We start from the raw sequence: 22,811 nt of genomic DNA, 5'->3' as shown, positions 1-22,811 counted from the left end.
GGAGGGGTGCATGCCCATGGGTTCGCTCCGCTTCCCTCGGGCCCTGCCCAGCGCCTCCTTGAATGTCCGTGACCTGCCTGGTCCAGGAGTCCAGGCCCCCGTCCATCTGTCTTCCGTGTTGACGTGAGCGCCTGTGTCTGTCCCCAGGCTTCACGTGGAAGACTTCAGCCTGGAGTCCTCTCTGTCTCAGTAAGTGCTTGCAGGGACGCCCGTGGGAATGGGCAGGGGTCCTGGCACCCACGGCACCCTAGGGAGACAGGGGCTCGGGCCCTGCCCACTCTGGCGGGGGGGAACTCCAGACAGGAGCAGGCCCAAGGCAGCACCGGCCTCCCCCTCCCCGCACCAACAGGAGATGTGGGCCTGAGGGCTGGAGCGCAGGCTGAGTCCCCCAGGCGGTGCCCTACCGTGGGAAACAGGGCTGTCCAGAGGCGGGGACCCTCAGCCTCTGCCTGGATGGGGACAGGCAGACGACTGCTGGCCCAGCCTGGGCCATGTGCGCCGGTCCAGGCCCCAGGCACAAGGCTGTTCCTGGGCTCAGCTCCAATCTAGGTCAGGTGGAGGGTGGCTTTGAGGCCGGGGAGACCTACGTCGTCCTCAGAGTGGTCACATCCTGCCCAGGCCCTCGGCGTTCGGTGTGGCCACCGAGTGCAGCCTGACTTCATGCGTTCACACGGTCGCCCTCCCTCGGGGCATCACGCCGCCCACGCTCTCCCTGCGGCCTGAGGCTTGGGGCTGGGATTCTCCAGTCTGGAGCGTGGCAGCCAGGAGGCCGGGCCGGCCTAGGCCCCCGTGGTGCAGTGGGTAATGGGGGGTCCACTGCCCGCAGGGCTCTCTAGGGCACCCCAGGCTGCCTGGGGGATGTGGACCGGGTGCAGCCCCCCGAAGGGCCGAGGCTACAAGTCCTACCCACCCCCCAGAGTCGTCACCGGTAGAGCAGACGCCCTGGGCCACAGAGGCCCACAGAGGCTCTCCCAGGCCCCTGCCCACACCGGGCCCTCCCCAACAGGCACGCAGCAGGCCCCCGGCGGGACCACCCTACCCGGCAGGCCCAGGCTGGGCTCCTCTGCTGTTTTGAGAAGCCACTGTCCACCCTCCTCTTCCCTTCCCCCGGCTGCTGTGCCCCTCCAGGGTGCCCACCCAGGGGCGTCCCTGGCAGTCGGCCCCTGGCCGCGGGCAGGCGCTAGAGGAGAGCTTTAGCTCCGGTAAGGGTCGGGGCACGGGAAGGATGTGGCCACCCGCCCTCCACAGGCGGGTCTGCAGGCTGGGGGCTGGGGGTGGTGGGCACAAAAGCAGCCTCCGTGCCCACGCCACCCCACCCCCGGTGCCCCGCCGCCCCGCAGACACCCCAGCCAGTGCTCTGTGTCTCCACGCCCGGCTCTGCGCCCACAGGCCTCAGGAAGAGCTGGGGCGCAGGGGAGCCGCCAGCCCCACATCTGTCCTGCGCTGGGCCCCTGGGCTGCTCACCTGCCCTGCCCTTGCTCAGAGTAGCTGGCCTCGGGCTTGGCAGGTAGGCCTGGGCCCCGGTCTGTCTCTTGACTGTCTGTCCGTGGGTTTCGGTGTGGAGGGAGCTCCCGGGCACCTGCCAGTGGAGCCGGCAGCATGTGGCAGCGAGCCAAGGGAAGTGGGCAGTGGGATCTCGGCCGCACAGGAGGGCACGGCTCTGTGGCCACGGGTTTAGTGTCCGGCCACCCTCCCCTCTGGCTGACGGCACGGTCTGCCTCTGGAGCTTCCCGGCACAGGCCATCCATGCCGGAGCCGCCTGCCAGGGCTCCCCAGGGCCTGCCTGTCGGTTTACCCGGCAGCCCACCGGGCAGCGGGGAGAGGGACAGCCCCCCGCCTCCCCTCGACCGGCCTCGCCACTGGACAGCCACCCTTGCCTGGTGGGTCCTATCCTGGCATGAGGTGAGGGAAGTTTAAGCTGTTTTGCCGGCACAAGGGGGGCTGCATGGGTCCACTCCAGCGTGGGCGAGACCGTGGGGCCCAGGAGGGCGGTGGGCCTCCCTCAAACACGAGCTGGCTGGGGATGCGGCAGGGCAGGCTGGGGACTGACTCTCCACCCCAAACACTCATGAGGCCCTGGTCTCATGGGGGTCCCGGAGACCCCCAACGCCTGAGACCACTGGGTGGTTCTGGCCAGTCTCGGGCCTTGTGAGACCTTCCTCTCCGTGCATGGAGGGATGAGTGTGGTTGGGGGTCTCTGAGGCCCCCACAGCGGGACTCGGCGAGATGGCCCTTCTGTCTGCTCGGTCTGGACCTGTCCTCACCAGCCTGAGAGCCACTCACCTCTGAGGACTGAGGACTGTCCCAGGGACAGGGCCCACATTTAGCCCGTCCGGTCCTCGGGGCTGGTGGCCTGACGCCAGCTGTCTGAGCCTCGGGCTCCCCGCAGCCTCCGGGCCCCAGACCAGGCCCACCCGCAGCAAGCCTGAAGGACCCCCCTGCCTCCGACCTTCTTCCTGGGCCCTTGGCAGCGGGACGCAGGGGCCTTGGGCATGCCCAGTCCTCCCCCAGGCCTCCTGCCGAAAACAATGCGTAGAAAGGTCGACCTCCATGCTCGTCCCGGCCTGTGGTGTCCAGGCGGAGTTTGCTGGCCACTGGGGGCTGATAACCCGCCCCAAGACCACTGCACCGTGTGTGGGTTCCCAGGGACCCTCTCCTGGCTCTCCCGTGGGCGGCTTCCTGGGAGCTCGGTCCCCAGCCCCGTCCCAGGGCCTTGAGCCACAGCGGGACCAGCCATTAGGGGAGGGGGGTGGCCCCAGCCAGGGTCACAGCCCTGCCCACGGAGGGCATCAGCCACGCCCCATCTGCAGCCACACATGCGGACTTACGGCCCAGGGCCCATCTCTCTGGGGCAGTGTGAGATCCAGAGCGGGCCACTGTGGGTGCCCCGACTCAGTCCGAGCCGGGGGGTGGGGGGTGCCAAGCCCCAGGCCGTGCACAGGGGCCATCAGTCACTTCATCCTCCATCCGGGAATGAACGCTTTGCCAGATTTCCCAGGAAGCAGCCTGAGACCCAAGAGGGCAGGTAACAGCCCAGGCCTGGCTCCCTCGAGACGATGTGGCAGACAGTCCCGTCACTGTTCCTTCCCCAGGTGAGGAGGCCCAGGCTCAGGCAGGTGCGGGGGCTGCGGAGCAGCCGGACAGCAAAGCGGCCTCAGGAGGGCCAGACTGCCTGTGGCCCCGGGGACCCTCGCGTCTTCCCGCCAGCTCGCCGAGCCCAGAGCGCGTCCTTCAGCCGGGCCCAGCCTGCGGGGGCACTGGGGGCTCGGGGCCGGGCGGCTGGGAAGGCCCGCCCGCGCCCCCTGGGCCTCGTCACGCTCATCAGCACCTGTACCTCGGGGTACGGACAGCTCGGAGCCAGCCAAGGAGTGACTAGGGTTCCACTTCTCAGGAGCGGGGGAGGGAAGCGACGGTGTCCGGGGCCCAACAAGCCCCAGGTCGGCGGTCCTGACCCGGTGGGCCCGGGCGGTGGGGGACGATCGGGAAAAGCTCCGGCGCAGTGAGGGGCTGGTGGGAAGCAGGGGCTGGGGGCCGGGTGGGGTTAGGGTCGGGGGGCCAGGGAAGGAGCTGGGGGCCCCCTGGGATTTCCCGACAGAGAGCGGGAAGGACCTAGGGACTCTAGCCTCCTGCCCTTTGTCTCACCGGCTGGTGTCCAGCCTTCCAGAAGGAACAGGCAGGGGAGGCAGAAGTGCTGGGACCCCTGGAAGGGAGAGAACAGGGGCCACTCGGCCACATAGAGGGTGGCCCCGGGAGGAGGTGGCTCTGAGGTCCTACGTGGGGGAGGAAGCCGCTTCTGGCCTGGGGAGGGGCTGGTCCTGCTGGTTTAGGGAGCAGCACCCCAAGGGGCGATGCTGGAGGCAGCGGGGGGTCGTAGGAGAGCGGGGGTTTCGAAGTCACCTTGCACAAGCCGGTCAGCTGGGCGTCGAGAGGCACCGGCGACCAGCCCTGGGGCATCGCACATTCAGAGCTGGGATGTGGGATGGCCAAGGAGTCCGGGGCCGAGGGAGGGGACCAGAGCGGGTGGGGGTGGGGGGCAGCACGGCCAGTGCCCTGGGAAGCTGAGGAGGAAGATGCCCAACAGCTACCAGTGGCCGAGGTCAGGCGGGGCCTTGCTGGCCAGGGACAAGCCAGAGTGGACGGCACAGGTGGTGTGGGGAGACCCATGTCGAGGCTTCGCTGGGACCGGGGCCGGAGTGACGGGGCCAGAGTGACGGGGCCAGAGTGGTGTGTTCCCGAGCTGGGTGCTCTGGGGCCCTGGGGAGACCCTCGGACTTACTGAGTCGCATCTGTTCTCCTGACATGACCAGACCGGGCGCAGGCCCCACCGGGCTTGTCTGACCAACTCCCCAGAGAGACTTTCGGGGGCCCCCAACCTGGCACCAGGTGACAGCTACAGGGGAAGATGGGATTCAGGGGCCCTGAAGGAAGCCCAGAGAGCAGGGGGCAGCGCTCCAAGGGGACAGAGGAAACGAGCCTGTGCTGGGGTCCAGCGGGGTACGAGCCTGTGCTGGGGTCCAGTGGGGTACGAGCCTGTGCTGGGGTCCAGCGGGGTACGAGGCTGTGCTGGGGCCCAGTGGGGTACGAGGCATGTGCTGGGGTCCAGTGGGGTACGAGGCATGTGCTGGGGTCCAGTGGGGTACGAGGCATGTGCTGGGGTCCAGCGGGGTACGAGGCTGTGCTGGGGTCCAGCGGGGTACGAGCCTGTGCTGGGGTCCAGCGGGGTACGAGCCTGTGCTGGGGTCCAGTGGGGTACGAGCCTGTGCTGGGGTACAGAGGGTATACTGGGGTACCGTGGGCGTGTGCTGGGGAACAGAGGACGTGTCGGGGTTTAGGGCTTGTGCTGGGGTACCATGGGCGTACGTCAGGGTTCAGGGCATGTGCTGGGGTACTAGGAAGTGCACTGGTCACTGGCTCTGAGGTCAGAGCGCCCTGGTCTATGGAAGCTTCTTCCTGCTGCTCAGCTCCAGGAGTCCAGGTTGTGGCTAGGGGACCCTCTGCACCAGACGCAAGAGAGGAGAGGGGCCCACAGCACCCCTGTCTCCTTTGGGACCCTTCTTGAGCCCTATGAGTGGCAGAGGCCACAGTAGCCGGGGCCGAGGCCCCCAGATCAGAGCAGGGCAGGGAGGTGCGGGTGCCCAGTCCGAGGCCCCTCCCGAGGGCCCAGGACCAGGGCCGGCGCGGACGGCCTCCACGTCTATGCCGCGTGTACTCTGCCCAGAACAGCATTTGGGGAATGAGGACAGCAGCAGACCCTTCCTGGAGACTCGGTAGCCGCCCAGGCCCAACAGCCCCGCCCTGTCAGGGTGAGAGCAGGGCTGACGTCTGCCCCGGCGGCGGGGGGATGCCCGGGGCCTCGGTTCACAGCCCACCTGCCACGTGGGCAGTGGCCAGGAGGCCAGCAGGAGGACAGGCTGTCTGCCATGGGATCCCTGGTCCCAGTACCACGCCCGCCTGTCCTGCTGGCTGTTGTCACTGGAGTTTCTATGCCGGGGGATCCTGAAACCCCCACCAGGCCAGCGCGCGGGGCAGAGCAGCTCCAGGGGGGCCCCTGTGTGAGGCCAGAGCTGTGGCGGCCAGAGGCCCATTGCCCCAGGCCCTGTGTCACTGCGGGGGACCAAATGGCCCTTCCCCACAGCGACTCCTTCACTGAGGTGCTGGCTCTGCTCTGTCCATCCGAGGACGCTGGGAGCCTGAGCAGGAGTGGGGGCCTGTGGACATCAGTGAGCCCAAGGAAGCGAGGGCAGCTGGGGCTGAAGGGGCCTGTGCTGGCTGCAGGGGAGGTCACGTCTCCCGGCCCCTCTGTGTGACCATCCTGGACGCTGCAGCAAGTCACAGGCCACAGCCACCAGGGGCCATCAAAAAGAGCAACTGTCAGCTTCCAGAACATTCTACATAGATGAGCTGGCATGTTTTGAGCCCGTGCTGAGGGCCACACAGGGGGCATATAACCCGGGTGAGCGGCTGCCTGGGACAGCAAGCCTGGGGACCGTGCGTGTTCACACTCAGGGCCAGAAGGGCCCTGGTGGGAAGCAGGTGGCTGCTGACCGGCCCCCGCTCTGCCCACTGGCTTTGCAAGGGTGGGGTGGGCAGGTCTGCCAGGACCACACAGGTGCATGGATCACTGGCGGGGGGAACCCTCCTTGTCCTGCTACGCCCTCTGTCCGTCTGTCTGCCCAGCTCCTGAAGTGCAGGGGTAGCTGGTCCTGCCCCTTGGGGAGCCCCCGCTGGCCAGAGCCCCCCATGGCCCTCTCCCCGCCCCCAGGGTCCAGGTGGAGTTCTACGTCAATGAGAACACCTTCAAGGAGCGCCTCAAGCTGTTCTTCATCAAAAACCAGAGATCCAGTGAGCAGGGGCGGGGGCAGGGCCCGCGGGGGCAGCAGTGTTGGGTGGGCAGGAGGGGGATGTCACTGAGCCAGGGGGCCTGTGCGGGGCAGGGGCGTGGGGCAGAGGAGGGGCTACGCCAGTGAGCGGTGGGCGCAGGGCAGGGTGGGAAGGCCCCTGGTCTCAGCATTAGGCCCTGGAAACTGTGGGGACCCTGCCCCCTGCTGGACACTGGGCTGGACTTGGGGCCCTCCTACCCGCCCCCTGCAAGCTTCCCTGCTCCCCTCCGTGCAACCCCACCCTTCCCCTATAGGTTCCCTCCACCTCCTTCCCCAGGAGGAGCTTGGCCTCCTCAGACTCTTCCTGGCGCACAGGATGGTGGTGGTCCCCCCGGGGCCTCACCCGTCCCTGTGAGTGACCCCGAGACTCCCACCCTCCCGTCCCGAGGAGTGGGTGGCCTGGGGAGCTGTCTGCACCCCCATCTGTAGGGCAGGACAGTAGCAGTCCCCGGCCATGCAGAGCGGTCCCTCAGTCCCTGGGGCAGCCCAGCCCAGGGGGTCCCAGGGGTCCGGGGGGCGGGGGAGCTGTCAGCAGTGACCGTTACCGTGGGACTCCGGTGGTGCCGGAGCCCTGACGGCCCCTCCCCCGCAGGCCTGAGGATCCGGCTGTTCAACTTCTCGCTGAAGCTGCTCACCTGCTTGCTGTACATTGTCCGCGTGCTCCTTGATGACCCGGCCCTGGGGATCGGATGGTGGGTGATGCAGGGGCGGCCACTGTCTGGGGCCAAGGCCGTGGGGGTCTGCATGGGGTGTGCGCCGGCGTCCAGCCCAGCCCAGCCCAGCCCCTCGGGGACTCCTGCCTTCCCTGTGTCCTCACTCAGGGTCCTGCTGACCAACGGGCTCAGCCCGGGGACAAGGGCACCCCGGCCGTGGATAGTGGCCGGCTGTGCCTCCAGCGGAGCACAGGAGGGGCTCGGCCAGCAGCTCGGTGCCGGCTTCGGCCGGGGAGGGGGCAGGACACATGCCAGCCCGGGGCTGCACGCGGCGCCATGACTCCTCCTGGGCCCCTGTCCCTGGCAGGGGGCACCCGCCGCCCCCCCAGGTCTGGGCTGTCACACAGGCTCACGGATGCCCCGCGTGGCCTTGCTGCTTCGGGTTCTGCTGGTCAGCCTTGGGGGACGCCTGGTTTTCTCACCGGCCAGCTGGCGGAATCATGTCTCTGTGCCTGGCAGTCTCAGGGACACCTTGGGTGGCCCCTTCTCTCCCACGCCGGACCGGGGGACAGGGCCCTGGAAGAGGACACCCTTCCCTTCCTCTGCCGTCCCTGGGCTTCCGGCGCCTGGGCGTGCGGCTCTGGACGGTCCCGTGTCCCCCGCGTCTCCTCCGGGGCCACTTTCTGAGCTTCGTCTTCAGCCCGGCCCGTCTTCCTGCATTGGGCCCCGATTCCCAGAGCTCCCCTTGCCTTGGGCAGGCGCAGCCTTCCCGCTTCTCCCGAGGCGGCGTCTGGAACCGGGCTCTTGCTTGTGGTTTTCTCTTTGGCTCGGTCTCTGCTTCTTCCGAGCTCGCGCTGAGTGGGTGTCCACAGCCCCACGCGAGGGCCGCAGAGCCAGGTCGGGCGGGCTCAGCACTGTCTCCGACGGACGGGCTCCCTCCGCAGAGCCGGTCTTCCTGCCTCTAACCTGAGAGTAGGGGCAGCCACCGGGCTCCCAGGCCAAGCCAGGGAGGAAGCTGGGGCCCAAGGACAGGGCAAGGCGCCCTTCACCCCTGTCTGCCCCAGGCCTAGTGTCCCCAAGCCACACACTCAGCTCCCTTGGAACCCCTCCTGCCTTCAACGCGGGGGGCTGCACAGATCCGGCTGTGGGGGGTTGAGGAGAAAACTGAGGGCTCGGACTCTCAAACCGCTTTCCTGAGTCACCTTCTCCCCCGGCACACCCTGAGGCATCTGGTTCCACAACCCTACAGAGCCCGGGTCTATTATATTCATTGTCCAGTGCCCTGCACGTGGCTGGGCAGGGGGGAGGGACGGAGGAGGGGCCGGGCCGGTGGAGGGGTGCGGGGGCAGGTGGGTAGGGGCGGGTGGATGGGTTATGGACGAGTGTGTGGCGGCTGGATGGACGGACGGATGGACAGGTGAATCACAGAGAGCAGACGGAGCAGTGGTGGCTACACGGATGGTGGACGGTGGATGGGCGGGGGTGGGGGCGCGCCGGTGGGAGGACAGCCAGCCACATCTACGGGAGCTGGGTCTGCAACATTAGCCCCAGTAAGGCTCAGGGAAAGAGGGTCACTTGGAAGAAGAGGAGGAGGGAGCTGCCTCTTGTGACACTTGTCACCACGGGGCTCTGTGAGAGCGAGGTCCCCTCGGCCAGGGCCCCTGGCATTGGTTACATCCTGGGGCAGAATGAGCAGGCCTGCCCCGCCCCTCCCCGCTCCCCAGGGGCCGGGCATCCAGCGGCCGCGGAGGGCTTTGTCTCTGGGCATGACCCAGAGACGTGCGTCTTGGAGTCGGCGGCCAGGGTCAGGGCGGGAGCCCGCTGTCCGTGCCCGGCTCTCTCCATCGCCCTGCCGTGTGTGGCAGCCCCGGACGCCGGGAGCCTCCGCGCTCCATCTCCGACCCTCCCCAGACCCTCCTGTCAGACCAGGCCGAAGCCCCAGCTCTTCCCTGGGCTCTGCCGCCCTGTCCCAGCGTGGGGTGCTTTCCCACCCGCCGGCCTGGGGGTCCGCGGGCCCTGGGTGCGGTGCGGAGGGCGGTCCCGTGGCGTGCTCCCGCGCCCGCGGCAGCCTTGGGGAGCGTGTCTTCGGGGCCTCGGCTGGGCCACCTCTCTCTCTCCACAGCTGGGGCTGCCCAAAGCAGAATTACACCTTCAACAGCTCATCCTCTGAGATCAACTGGTGAGTCCCCTGGCCCAGCCCCTCGGCTGGGGCGTGGCCTTGGCCCGTGCGCGGCACCGGGGGGCCCCTCGAGAGCCCCTGACGCCTCGGGGGCAGCGTTAGACTTCGAGGCACCACCAAGTGACTGGACTCAGCAGCCCCCCACTCCAGCTCGGCCCGCAGACGGCGGTGGGGTGGGGGGCAGCAGCAGGGAGGGGCCTGAGTGAGGGGGGCTGCTCCCGTGTGTGCCACCTTCACCCAAGGAGAGCTGCGGCCCCAGAGCGCCCCTGATGCCTGGTTCAGAGTTTAGGATGCGTCCCCCAGGGCGCGGCCACCCCCTGGGTAGAAGGGCTTCTGGCTTCCCGCTCGCTCAGTTCGTCCCCTCCCCTGCTGGCCTGCACCCCCCGGGAGCCCCAGGCTTGGTGAGCCCCAGTGAGCCTGTCCAGGGTGAAGGGCCCCCCTGAGCCTGCAGCTCTGCCCCTCGTCCCCAGCTTCGGGCCTGGCCTCCTCTCCTGGGAGCCTCCCCTTCCCTCCTGTCCTTGACGCCTCCGGGGGCAAGGCTGGTGCCCTCCATCCTCCCAAGGAGCAGCTCAGGTCACCAGAGGCCCCGGGGGCTGGGGGACAACAGCCCAAGGCTCACCTCCCTCCCTCCCCAGGGCGCCCATCCTTTGGGTGGAAAGAAAGATGACTCTGTGGGCGATTCAGGTGAGTGGGGGCGTGGCTCCGGGGGGGCCCTGCTGCCCCTCGCCCCACTCAGGCTCCGCCCCTCCTAGGTCATCGTGGCCATAATAAGCTTCCTGGAGACCATGCTCCTCATTTACCTCAGCTACAAAGTGAGTACCCCCACCTCGCCTGACCCCCCCACCCCACTCCTGGCCGGCTTGTCCCCCAACCCCGTTCCCTGACCTCCTGGCTGGTTTGTGTCTCTCTTCTGCCACCACGGCGCCCAGGGGAACATCTGGGAGCAGATCTTCCGCGTCTCTTTTGTCCTGGAGATGATCAACACGCTGCCCTTCATCGTGACGGTGGGTGAGCCCCGGCGGAGCGGGGGTGGCCCCCGAGCACCAGCCCCCTGATCCGTCTCCTCCACAGATATTCTGGGCGCCCCTGAGGAACCTGTTCATCCCCGTGTTTCTGAACTGCTGGCTGGCCAAGCACGCCCTGGAAAACATGATCGTAAGCCTCGGGCCACGCAGCGGCCTGCCTCCCCGGGTGTGAGCCCCCCAGGACGCCCCCGGCCTGGCAGGGAGCTGGCCACCGTCCCTCCGTGCCCAGGAGGCCGGGCTGAGGCTCGGCAGCGCGCCACCTCTGTCACAGCAGAAAGACCCGAGTCTCGGCCCTCCCGTCTCTGTCCCGACCGGGACCCATGGCGGCCTCGTGCTGCAGCCGAGGTCCAGCCCCGAGCGTTGCCTGCAGCTACAGGAGGAGGGGCGGGAGCCAACAGGCCACGCGGACTGGGCCCACGTGACCCAGACCCACGGACAGACCGTCTGTCGAGTGTCTGGCCAAAACCCCTTTCCCGAGCGGTCAGCCGGCAGCGGGACACGGGCTACCCCCGGGGCAGCCGTCCCCCCCCAGGGCTCTCCCCCATCCTCACGGAAGCCAGGCCCTTCCGGTCTGTGCCCCCGGCAGCCCCCCACTGCGGGTGACCTGAGGGGCCGCTGAGAGCAGAGGGCCGAGGGCAGGTGTCCCACAGGGGAGCCCGGGCCGCAGACACACCCCCTCGCTCGCTCCCGGGCCCTGGGACGCCCCGCAGGAAGGGCCCCAGCTCCAGGGCGGGTCCAGGCTGTGGCCCTGACCGGCCGGCATCCCGCAGAACGACTTCCACCGCGCCATCCTGCGCACGCAGTCGGCCATGTTCAACCAAGTGCTCATCCTGTTCTGCACCCTGCTGTGCCTGGTGTTCACGGGGTGAGTGCGCCCTGCAGGGGGTCCGCCACCCTCGCCTGCGTGTCCAGGAGGTCAGGACGGCCTCATGGGGGCGGTTGGCAGTCCGGCCCAGGGCTGGGGGGTGGCTCAGAGCCCACTCTTGCAGCCGGCGGGGTCCTGAGTCCAGCTCCTCTAGGAGGAGGTTGGGGATGTGCCCTGCCCGGGGCTAGTGAAGCTGGTCACTACCTCCTGTGCCTCGGGCAAGGATGCAGGACAGGCACCAAGGTCTGGGAAAGAGAGAAGGACGGCCACAGGCTTCTTGGCTGCCCCCGCCCTGCCCTCCCAACACACACACAGTCCAGCAGAGCTGGGGGCTCAACCTGATCTCTCCCTGTGCCTGTCCCTCTGAGGGACAGTCTCTGAGCCCCTCTCTGTGCTGAGCACCCCGTGGTGGGTGCTATGGGCCCCCCAGGCCCTGCCAGCAGCACCTTCCGTCTGGGGACTGGGCCTTGGGGTCCCAGGCACAGGAAGCAGGGCTGTCCAGCTGGGCCCAGGAGGGGCTGGACAATCCCTGCACCCCATCCGACCTCCTGGGTGAGGAGGCTGGCCGGTGGGGTGGCGTGTGGGGGCTCACAGCCGGGACACGCCCACCTCCACGGGCCCCCAGCCCCACATTCAGCCAGTGCACGAACTTCGGGGTGCATTTTCCAGGGGCCTCAAAAGAGCCGTGGGAAGGAAAGGGGATGTCAGGGGGAATCCGACGGGCGGTTGTGCCGGCTCTGGCAGACCGTTGGCGGAGGGGGGAGCCCCCAGAGCCCACAGGGGCTGAGCCAGACTCAGGACTACACGTGGGGTGGGGGATCCCCCGGCCAGTGATGGGGCACCCAGGGAGCTGTGAGGTGGCCACGGCCCTGCTCGCGGCCCTCTGACCGCCCGGCTCCCCAGGACCTGTGGCATCCAGCACCTGGAGCGAGCAGGTGAGAACCTGTCCCTGCTCACGGCCTTCTACTTCTGCATCGTCACCTTCTCCACCGTGGGCTACGGCGACGTGACGCCCAAGATCTGGCCGTCTCAGCTGCTCGTGGTCATCATGATCTGCGTGGCGCTGGTGGTGCTGCCGCTGCAGGTGCGCGTCCGGTCCGGTCCGCGCCCCCCACCCCCCCTCACGCCCCCCCCCACCCCCCACGCCCAGCTCAGGAAGGAGGAGTGCCAGAGACCCGCGTGGGACAGGAGGGGGCGAGCCCGTCACCTCCAGCCCTGTGGGAGCCGTGGTGGGTTTGGGGCTGGTGAGACCACTGCCTCCGGGGGGTCGAGGAGCCAGGGGCGGCATTCTCAGTGGGGGACCGCGGTCAGCTGGAGCAGACGGTCTGTTGGAGGAGGCGGGGCTGGGGCCTCAGGAGCAAGGTTGCGGCTGAGCGGGGCGCTAGAGCGGCTGCCCGCCCCCTCGTGGAAGGTGGAAAGGGGTGGTTCCCATTTTCTCCCCGTGTCCTTCTGCTCAAGTCTGCTGCCCGGTTAGCTCCCGCGGACAAGAGCAAAGCCAGCTGACCGCGTGGCGCACGCAGGCTTCACACGGCAGAGACATCCTGACCCTGTCTGGGGGCCCGCATCTGAGTCCAGGGTGACCGCATGGCGAGCGCCTGCTGGACACCCCGAGGGAGGCTCCCTTTCACACCCTTCCTGCTTCTGGGGCCACGGGGACCCCTGGGCTCCCCCAGCCCGTGGCCCCACCCCTCCCATCCCTGCTCCCGGCCTCACGTGCCTCCTCCTTACGCGTCTCCGTGCCCACTGCCCTCCTTTTAGGGGCCCAGACATTGGAGGAGGCCCGCCCCAATCCTGTCTGACTTCACCTTAACTAATCTCACCTGCAAAGACCCTGTTTCCACGGAAGATCCCACGGGGAGGTTCGGAGTGGGCGTGAATCTGAGGGGACACGGTCGAACCTAACACAGGTCACTTAGCTGCCTCTCGGCCCCGGGAGGCAGACATGATCGTGCCATCTTACAGAGGGGGAGGCTGAGGCCCAGCGTCCATGCACGCGGCCCCCACCCTACACAGGTGACCCCTCCAGTTGCGGAGCCAGTCCTATGCTTCGGGGCCATGGGGTCTTGTCCCCGGAACTTAGCAGGTGCGCCATAAACTCCGTGAAATGATCCCATCTTGGTGGGATACTAGTGGGCCTCCCAGCAGGGGTGAGCACGCCAGAGGGCAGCTGCCCAAGGCAGGGGTGTTGAATCTCAGGGCCCGGAGATAGCGGGGAAACTGCCGGGGAAGGCTGCCGCCCACACCCCCGCGGGTCCGTGGAGCCCTGCTCCGCTCCCTGAGCCGCTGGTACCCCTCCCTCTCCTTCCTAATTCAGAAGGACTCACAAGGGGTGTGTGTGAGGCTGGCGTCCCTGAGGCGTGGGCAGAGTGGGCGAGTCCCCACCGGACAGAACAGTCTCTTCCTCGCCAGGAGTCTGGATTTCGGTCCCTGTGCCCGAGAGATTCCTGCCACCCCCAGGCTTCTCCAAAGGGATCTTAGGGGTCCATGGCGACCCCAAGTTCTCATCATCGCCCCCATGTCCGGAGCGTGGACTTGGGCATCGCGTCACTGTCGCCAGGGCTCCGGGGGCCAGGAAGCAGGGCTCCGTTCCCCCCCCCGCGCGTCCCCCACCCCGTTCCCTGCCGCCCCCCCAGGCGGCCTGTGCTGTCGGGGAAGGGGGCTCTGCGTGCAGCTCCCGTGAGGGAGGGCCCCTTCCCTGCACTGCCCCCGAGTCGGGCCCCCTGGGACGCAGCGGCTCTCCCCCCGCAGTTTGAGGAGCTGGTCTACCTGTGGATGGAGCGCCAGAAATCCGGCGGGAACTACAGCCGCCACAGGGCGCAGACGGAGAAGCATGTGGTGCTGTGTGTCAGCTCTCTCAAGGTCGACCTGCTCATGGACTTCCTCAACGAGTTCTACGCGCACCCCCGGCTGCAGGTGAGAGCTGCGGCCCCCGATCCCCACTGTCTGCCCGGGCCGCCCCGCGGATGGGCCCGCGACACCCGAGCCGGGGCGGGACTGACCCCGCCTCCCGCAGGACTATTACGTGGTTATCCTGTGCCCCACCGAGATGGACATCCAGGTCCGCAGGGTCCTGCAAATACCCCTGTGGTCCCAGCGGGTCATCTACCTCCAGGGCTCCGCGCTCAAAGACCAGGACCTCATGCGAGCCAAGTGAGTGCCGGCCGGGGTGAGGGAGGAGCCGACTGGGGAGGGTCAACGGGGCAGCCAGCGGCTCCCACTCAGGCTCTGGGCCTGCTGCCCGCCCAGGCCAGCCAAGCCCCACATGGACCCCACCTCGGAGCACCAGGGCTTGCCCAGCCCACCTGTCCTCCCGTGCCCAAGGGTCGGCCTGCCGGGGCTCCCACTCGCCCCTGCTCCGGGATGGGAGATGCAGTCAGGTTCCGGGAACGGCTCCAGGTGGGGTCAGGGTGGGAAGACGGGGGCCATGGGTAAGGTTTCTTTTAAAGACAAGCTGCGGGGTGCCTGGGCGGCTCAGTCCATTAAGCATCTGCCTTTGGCTTGGGTGGTGATTGATCCCGGGGTCCTGGGATCCAGCCCCATATCGGGCTCCCTGCTCCGCGAGGAGCCTGCTTCTCCCTCTGCCTGCCACTCCCCCTGCTTGTGTTCTTGTGCACTCTCTGACAAATAAAATCTAAACAAAAGACAAGCTTCCAGAGTGACTTAAGGAAAGAAGACGAAGCTGTCAGATGGGACTTCCCAAATGTGCCACTGCGCGTTGCAGGCAGCCCGGGAGTCCCCCCTCGGCACATCTTCATTCCAGGGACCTCTACTCATCCTGCGATGGAGTGTGGGGTGCTCGGCCAAGGGGAAGCAGTAGACTGGAGAGCCAGGGCCCCCCCTTCCCACCTGTAACGTTTTAGAAAGGACTCCAGCATGGAGGTGGCCGTGGCCAGGGGACCCAGCCTCTCCTGTGACCCAGCTCCAGGCCAAGGGGCAGGGAGAGGCAGAGGCCCTGGCAGGGGCCAGTGATGAGCCAGGGTGGGTGGGGTGCAGGGCAGCATATTGGGGAGGGAGCGGCCTCCCTGCCCTGGGCTGTGAGCACTTCCCCGGTGCCCCCGCTGCAGCCGGGGGCTCTCAGGGGTGGGAGAGGAGAGCAGAACAGGCCATCCAAGTCCCTTGGGAGACACAGGCCAGCAAGTGGACAAGGGTCCGGCCTCTTAATTACCACATGCTCTCCCCCATTCTGCGCCCCAACCTGGCCCTGGCTTAATAGGGTCATAGAGGATGGGCCCCCCGCGAGCTGGTCTGAGTCCTGACGCCAGCCCATCAGCCCAGATCGAGGTGGGGTCCGACGGGGCTCAACCCTTCTGGCCTCTGAGCCCGTGACATCTGAGGAGCGTGGACGGTGCAGGCAGCGCTCAGACCTGGTGCTTTGCAGGATGGACAACGGGGAGGCCTGCTTTATCCTCAGCAGCCGCAACGAAGTGGATCGTACAGCAGCGGTGAGCGCCGCTGGCCCCCAGCCCAGCCCCGCCGGAGCAGGGGGACGCCTGAGGGCAGAGACCCTCCCCTGGGCCGCTGCACCCCTCAGCACTGACCCCGCCTCCCCTCCCCCAGGACCACCAGACCATCCTGCGAGCCTGGGCCGTGAAGGACTTTGCACCCAACTGCCCCCTCTACGTCCAGATTCTCAAGCCGGAGAACAAATTCCACGTCAAGTTCGCAGGTGCGTGGGGCGGGTGTGCGCCCACGTGGGGTGTGGGAAGGGCTGGAGCACCCGCGAGCTCACAGAGCCTATCGGGGGGCTGTGGGGCGCGGTGAAGCCCACGCAGGCGTCCCTGTGGGAGGTGACCGTCCGGCACGCGGACCCAAGTGTCCGTGGGGTCTCCCCCGAGAGGCATCTCTGTGGTCGCGCTCCAGCTGGGCTCCCGGTGGGAGGGGGCGAGCAGACCCCCGCCCTGGAGCGGTCCTCAAGCTGGGAGTCCGGCTCCGATGCTGGGAGGGCAAGCGGCGCGGGGGAGGGCGCGGGCCGGGGCGCCCGCTGTGGGACGGCGAGGCCCCGGCGGCCACCTGCCCCGTCCCGCCGCAGACCACGTGGTGTGTGAGGAGGAGTGCAAGTACGCCATGCTGGCCCTCAACTGCATCTGTCCCGCCACGTCCACGCTCATCACGCTGCTGGTGCACACGTCCCGCGGCCAGTGAGTGCGCGGCCGGGGCAGGCGGGGCGGGGGCGGGGCCGTCGTGGGGGGGTGGGGCCTGTTGGGCTCCGCCCTCAGGGCAGGGCGGCCGTGGGGTGTGGGGGGCGGTGTGGGCCGCCCCCGGGGGCCGCTGACGGGCGGCCGCCCCGCAGGGAAGGCCAGGAGTCCCCGGAGCAGTGGCAGCGCATGTACGGGCGCTGCTCGGGCAACGAGGTGTACCACGTGCGCATGGGGGACAGCAAGTTCTTCCGCGAGTACGAGGGCAAGAGCTTCACCTACGCGGCCTTCCACGCGCACAAGAAGTACGCGCCCGCGGGCGGGGGCGGGGGCGGGGCCGCGGGCGGGGCGGGGCCGCGGGCGGGGGCGGGGCCGCGGGAGGAGGCGGGGCCAAGAAAGGAGACCGGAGACGGGGCCGCGGGAGGAGGCGGGGCGCCGAGGGGCGGGGCCAAGAAAGGGGACCGGAGGCGGGGCCGTGGACGGGGACCGCGGGCCAGGGCGGGGGGCGGGGCGGGGGTGGTCGGGGGCGGGGCGCCTATGGGCGGGGCCGGCTGGGAGGGGCGGGGCGCCGCGGGGAGGGGCGAGGAGGCGGGGCCGCGGGAGGAGGCGGGGCCAAGAAAGGAGACCGGAGACGGGGCCGCGGGAGGAGGCGGGGCGCCGAGGGGCGGAGCCAAGAAAGGGGACCGGAGGCGGGGCCGCGGACGGGGACCGCGGGCCAGGGCGGGGGGCGGGGCGGGGGTGGTCGGGGGCGGGGCGCCCATGGGCGGGGCCGGCTGGGAGGGGCGGGGCGCCGCGGGGAGGGGCGGGGCCGGGGGCCCGGGGGCGGGTGGCCGCGGGGTAGCCAGCAGCTGCGGCAGGACGCCTACAAGGTGCGCCCGGCGCAGGTACGGCGTGTGCCTCATCGGGCTGAAGCGCGAGGACAAGAGCATCCTGCTGAACCCCGGGCCGCGGCACACGCTGGCGGCGTCCGACACCTGCTTCTACATCAACATCACCAAGGAGGAGAACTCCGCCTTCATCTTCAAGCAGGAGGAGAAGCAGAAGAAGAAGGGCTTCCGGGCGCAGGGGCTGTACGACGGCTCCTCCCGCTTGCCCATGCACAGCATCGTGGCCTCCATGGGTGAGCCCCCGCCCCGCGCCTCGTGTTCCCGTCGGTACACCCCCCCGCCCCGCAGGGCCCTCGGGGGCGCTGGCGTCCCAGTGTCCGCCCTGGGACCGGGCGGGGGGAGGCTGCCCTGCACCAGCGGTCCCACCTCCGATCCGCGAACCAGCCGCCCCCAGCAGAGCCCCGGGAGGGACGGCCAGCCAAGGTCAGCCGCTCTGCTCCAGGGACAGTGGCCATGGACCTCCAGAACACAGAGTGCCGGCCCGCACAGAGCGGTGGGGGCGGCGGGGGCGGCAAGCTCGCGCTGCCCACAGAGAACGGCTCGGGCAGCCGGCGGCCCAGCATCGCGCCCGTCCTGGAGCGCCCGACAGACAGCTCGGCTCTGCTGCCCTGCGACCTGCTGAGTGACCCGTCGGAGGACGAGATGACTCCGTCAGACGACGAGGGGCTGTCGGTGGTGGAGTGAGTGCCCCTGCGCCCAGACAGAAGCTTCCGATGGGGGCGGGGGTGGGGGCGGGGGTGGGGGCAGACACGGGCCTGGGGGCTGCAGCCAGCAGGGAGGGAGGGTGGAGTCCCCGTGGGCTGAGTCAGGGCTTCATGGGAGACCTCGTTTGGCAAATGTAATGAAAGCTGGGCTGTGCCTCCTGTCCCGTCTCCCCTCCACCTCTACCGCGGGCTGCCACACCTGCGGGCCAGGCCTCCTCAGAGGGGGAGGCTGTCCTCTGAGCATCATCTATCGAGGTCCTGGTAGGGGAGCCCTTGGGGAGGCGCCATCCAGCCCCAGAGGCAGGTGGCGTGGCTGACCACCAAGGCCGTGTCCCTGAAGCCAGCTGGAGACAGAGCAGAAGGCCGTCCCCTCCCCCACGCTGCTCAAGGCCCGGCTGTGGCCACCCCCGTGTGGGGTGCACTGGGTGCTGCTGGGGAGACCAGCCCAGCCCCGGGCAGCCGGCAGAGAGGGGCCGAGGGCCAGCGTCAGCCCCCGGACTGGGGTGCTGGCAGCTTCAGGGAGGGCAGGAGCCTCGCGTTATGCCGGTGATCGCAGGCTCTGTGTAAGGGTGTGTGTGTGTCCATGAGTTGAGTGTTCCTGTGCGTGCTGCGTGGCTTCTCACCTCGGACCAGGTGGTCCAGGCCCAGCTCTCCTCGCCCCACACGCAGTCCCACAGCGGGGCGGGTCCGTGGGGTCTGGCGCCTCCGTGTGGCCGCTTGGGGGCACAGCCCTGCTGCGCTGGGGCAGTGCGGGCAGGGGCTGGGGTGGGGCTGCGGGGGCGGAGCTGGAGCCCCCAGGCCCACCGGCCAGGTGACTGCTGTCTCCCACGCCAGGTACGTGAAGGGCTACCCCCCCAACTCGCCCTACATCGGCAGCTCCCCCACCTTGTGCCACCTTCTGCCCGTGAAGGCCCCGTTCTGCTGCCTGCGGCTGGACAAGGTGGGTGCCCCCCCCCCCCCCCCGCGCTCCACGGGACTTGACCTTGCGAGGTAACCATGAACTTTCAGAAAAAGCTTCCAGACGAGAAGGAGATCCTGGGCCTTTGCCCAGACTCAAGGCGTTTGCTCTCGGCCTCCAAAGACATGCGGGTTTTACCCGCACCCCCTGGGAGCAGGTGGAGCCCCTTCCCCCTGCCCCCCCGCCTGTGTGCTTTCTGAGAGCCAGGACATCCCTCAGCGCCCCTGTCGGGTCCACCGGCCGCCTCGGGTGCCCCCTCGTCCCGCAGCCTTCACGCAGCAGGTTTGCCTCCGGGGCCCGTCCACACCTCGCGGGGCACGCACCTGTCCTGACCCTTCTCACGTGGCTCTCAGCCCTGCGTCTGGAGGCGAGAACAGTGGTTTGGTGGCACCTGCCTTGGATGGGGGGGATGGGTATGAGAGCTTTCTCGTGAGACGACTCTGCCTGTGCACCTGGGGCCCGATCTCCGAAGGTGACAGTGTGCTCGGAGGCATGAGACGTTCGTGCGCTGCATTCCTGGGGGTGTTGGTGTGGATCACGTGGCTCACCCAGGTTCCTCTGCTTCTGCCTTTGTGGCTAGTGAGTCATTTGTGGGGAGACGGGGAAGGTGTGTCCTCGCCCAGGGGTCTCAGCCCGGATCCCTCGTACCTGCTTCTAAGCGTTCAGCCGCGAGGAGGCGTGTCCGCTTCTGCGCTTCGCACAGTGCGGCCTCTGACTCCTCTTTGGTTCAGGACTGTCACCACGCTTACTCCTGTGGTGCTGCGGTTTGTGGCCAATCGTTACTGATTTCGGGGCTCAGACTTTCCTGTTTTGCGGGGGGAAGCCATTTGGGCACATTGGGGCGAGACTGTGTCCCTGTTGTCCCCAGAACACTTCCACAGCATCCCCGCCCTGTCGTGCACCTGCCCTGCCCTGCTCCTGTCCTGGAGCCACTCTCCCAGGGAGCCCCGCGTCTCTCCGTGCAAAACGGGGATGACGCCAAGTTCTGGGTACAGGCGTGCTCGCAGCTCCTACAGTATCACTGCATCTGGGCCTCAGCAGATGGAGCTGGAACATGTGCATACATGGGTGTACACACGTTACACATGTGCACATGCACGTGGCATACACACACCACATGCATGATATGTGATACATGTGCACATGTACACGCACATGCAACACGCACAACACATGCACGCTGTGCACATACATGACATGCACGTGTGACGCGTGGCGTGTGCATACGTGTTGCTCACGTGCGTGTCACACATGTGCATGCGTGACACACACACATGTACACATGCACACGCACAACACATTTCCTTTCTGCATCTGCTGAGATGCAGGTTCATACAGTGCTTCCCTCCCCTCCTGGACTTAGGGGTCCCACGGCACCATCCCCTCTCCCCGCAGCTCTGCCCCAGGGCGGTCATCCACGGAGCCGCCGCGGGCGGGGTGAGCAGGTCTGCTGGGGCGTGTGGCTCCCATGGGGCTGCTGCAGGCCACAAAGGGGCCAGGGCCAGCAGCTGGCCACCAGGTGCCTGTGGGTGCCCTTCGGCAAGGGGTCCCTGAGAAGCCTGGCGTCGCCACGGTGGCTGATGCCGTGTGAAAGTCAGTGAGGGGAAGCCCCACAGAGACCGTCAGGAGGTGGGCAGAGGGAGCTCCTCACGGCCACTGTCCAGGGCAGAGCCACAGGGAGGAGACGGGCTAGCCACGGGGCAGCCAGTGAGAGGCCACCACACCCGCCCCCGGTGGACTTTCAGTTCTGAAGAGCCCCTGCCCACTCACCCCTTCTCCGAAGCCCAGCAGGCCTGCTCTTCTCAGAACTGGCCCATGGCTTGTTCCGGATGGAATCTCGCTTCTTCCCGGTGAACCCGGGGTTTGCTGGTACAGTAACCGGCGGTCTCGGTCCCAAGGCTGAGGTCGGCCCCGGGCTCTCGGCAGGGCTGCAAACACAACAGCTACGAGGACGCCAAGGCTTACGGCTTCAAGAACAAGCTGATCATCGTGTCGGCGGAGACGGCGGGCAACGGGCTGTACAACTTCATCGTGCCGCTGCGCGCCTACTACAGATCCCGCCGGGAGCTCAACCCCATCGTGCTGCTGCTGGACAACAAGTGAGACCCGCCGCGCACCCCCGCGCCTGCTTGCAGAGGCCCCTGTGTCCCTGGGCCCCCCGGTGCTCAGGAGCACCCTTCTTCCTCCTGCACGGTTTGTCCTGTCCCCTCACTATGAATCTCCGGGGGGCCCAACCCCAGCACCTCGACCCCCCGAGCCTGGGGTCTGACCTGAGCCAGTCCCCCTCCCCCACCGGGGCTGTGGTTCTCCCTCAGGCAAAACAAAGAACAGCCGCGTGGTTCTGTAAAGGCCCCCACGTCTGATGTGCTGTGGTCTTGGGGGACCCCTGCTCCATCCAGCCTTGCTCACTCAGGGCAGGGCCAAGCTGGGCACAGGGGGCGAGTGGCAGAGCAGGGCGGGCACCCACGGGACCTACTGTCCCCACAGGCCTGACCACCACTTCCTGGAGGCCATCTGCTGCTTCCCCATGGTCTACTACATGGAGGGCTCAGTGGACAAGTAAGGGACATCCGCCTCGCCAGCTCCCTACGGAGCCCCTCCCTGCCTCACCCCTCCCCCCCATCCCACCCCACCCCTCCTCCCCAGGTGTGGGGAGCCCAGGAGGTGCAGGGGAGGGGGGTAAGTTGCACCCAGAGGGAACTCCCGGGTCGTCCGACCTGGCCCTGGGGGCCCCCAGACACATGGCGTGTCCCCCCGACCCCAGCCTGGACAGCCTGCTGCAGTGCGGTATCATCTACGCGGACAACCTGGTGGTGGTGGACAAGGAGAGCACCATGAGCGCCGAGGAGGACTACATGGCGGATGCCAAGACCATCGTCAACGTGCAGACCATGTTCCGGTGAGAGGCCGGGGCTCGCTCCCGGGGCGGCCGCAGCAGGGCCAGGCTGGGTCCAGAACCAGCGCCCCGGCCATCCAGGAGCCCGGCCCTCTGCAGCCGCTGGGACCACGGGACCCCACCCCGAGTCCCCGCTGCCTTATCTGCGACCGGGGGACCTGCCCTGACCCCGCTGCCCCATCCGTGACCGGGGGACCCTGCCCTGACCCCGCTGCCCCATCCGTGACCGGGGGACCCGCCCTGACCCCGCTGCCCCGTCCGTGACCGGGGGACCCGCCCTGACCCCGCTGCCCCGTCCGTGACCGGGGGACCCGCCCTGACCCCGCTGCCCCGTCCGTGACCGGGGGACCTGCCCTGACCCCGCTGCCCCGTCCGTGACCGGAGGACCCGCCCTGAACCCGCTGCCCCATCCGTGACTGGAGGACCCGTCCTGAGCCCCCGCTGCCCCGCAGGCTGTTCCCCAGCTTGAGCATCACCACGGAGCTCACCCACCCTTCCAACATGCGCTTCATGCAGTTCCGTGCTAAGGACAGCTACTCTCTGGCTCTTTCCAAGTTGGAAAAGGTGAGCAGCCGCACTGGACCTCCCCTGCCCCACGTGCTGAGCTGTCAGGTCCCTGAGCCCGGAGGGAGTGGGCCAGGGGGTTCTTGGGGCTCAGGGGCCATGGAAGGCCGAGGCACCTGCTCTCCTCTGGCCAAAGGGGGCCCGAGACGGGGACTCAGCTCCCGTGAGGCTCCTATGTCGCCCAGAGCCTTTAGGGACCCTGGTCCCCCTGACGGCCAGGTCCAGGCCTGGCCGTGCCTGGGGCTGAGGCTGCCCGCCATGTCCGTAAATACCAGCACGGGATGGGGACACCGACTAATTCCCCACGCCCCACGTATTGGGCCCAAATCGGAAACGTGACGAGTCTCCGCCAGCGGGCAGGTGCACACAAAGGAGTGGGGGTCAGAGAGGGGAGGAAGTTACCGGACCGCACAGTGGTGGGGAGGCGGGGCGGGAATCCACTGTGGGCTTCACAGGGCTCCAGGAGGGATATCCACTGGCTGGCGTTGGTGTGGTGCTCTGGGGCACAGGGGTGGGCGACGGGGGACACAGGCCCTGGTGATATCGTCCCTGATAAGGCCGCTGG

The 22,811-nt window shown here is 68.3% G+C and overlaps 1 protein-coding gene across 9 annotated transcripts in view; it reads left to right on the top strand.

The window, feature by feature from the left end:
* Window positions 1-22,811, top strand: part of KCNT1 (potassium sodium-activated channel subfamily T member 1) — a 299,723-nt gene that overhangs the window by 18,574 nt on the left and 258,338 nt on the right. For 4 of the 9 annotated variants that reach the window (XR_014302124.1, XM_082696203.1, XM_082696200.1 and 1 more), the window contains exons 2-23: window positions 6,263-6,342; window positions 6,973-7,072; window positions 9,156-9,212; window positions 9,848-9,896; window positions 9,965-10,024; window positions 10,142-10,216; window positions 10,284-10,367; window positions 11,008-11,102; window positions 12,006-12,186; window positions 13,851-14,015; window positions 14,116-14,252; window positions 15,481-15,544; window positions 15,660-15,768; window positions 16,132-16,240; window positions 16,393-16,542; window positions 17,122-17,357; window positions 17,567-17,804; window positions 18,663-18,768; window positions 20,713-20,885; window positions 21,274-21,345; window positions 21,551-21,685; window positions 22,135-22,246. Coding sequence is in view for 8 of the 9 variants with exons in the window: in XM_082696203.1 (XP_082552329.1) it covers window positions 6,263-6,342; window positions 6,973-7,072; window positions 9,156-9,212; window positions 9,848-9,896; window positions 9,965-10,024; window positions 10,142-10,216; window positions 10,284-10,367; window positions 11,008-11,102; window positions 12,006-12,186; window positions 13,851-14,015; window positions 14,116-14,252; window positions 15,481-15,544; window positions 15,660-15,768; window positions 16,132-16,240; window positions 16,393-16,542; window positions 17,122-17,357; window positions 17,567-17,804; window positions 18,663-18,768; window positions 20,713-20,885; window positions 21,274-21,345; window positions 21,551-21,685; window positions 22,135-22,246 (2,587 nt within the window). In the remaining variant the exon portion in view is untranslated. Of the gene's footprint in view, window positions 1-147; window positions 190-2,989; window positions 3,093-6,262; window positions 6,343-6,972; window positions 7,073-9,155; window positions 9,213-9,847; window positions 9,897-9,964; window positions 10,025-10,141; window positions 10,217-10,283; window positions 10,368-11,007; window positions 11,103-12,005; window positions 12,187-13,850; window positions 14,016-14,115; window positions 14,253-15,480; window positions 15,545-15,659; window positions 15,769-16,131; window positions 16,241-16,392; window positions 16,543-17,121; window positions 17,358-17,566; window positions 17,805-18,662; window positions 18,769-20,712; window positions 20,886-21,273; window positions 21,346-21,550; window positions 21,686-22,134; window positions 22,247-22,811 lie in introns of those variants that run through there. The other 5 variants (XM_082696207.1, XM_082696204.1, XM_082696202.1 and 2 more) reach the window with 4 other exon arrangements.

The sequence above is a fragment of the Mustela nivalis genome (assembly GCF_964662115.1).
Source record: "Mustela nivalis genome assembly, chromosome: 13".
NCBI classification, from domain to species: Eukaryota; Metazoa; Chordata; class Mammalia; order Carnivora; family Mustelidae; genus Mustela; species Mustela nivalis.
The sequence above is the reverse complement of the archived record's forward strand: the minus strand, read 5'-3'. Positions and strand labels throughout refer to the sequence as shown.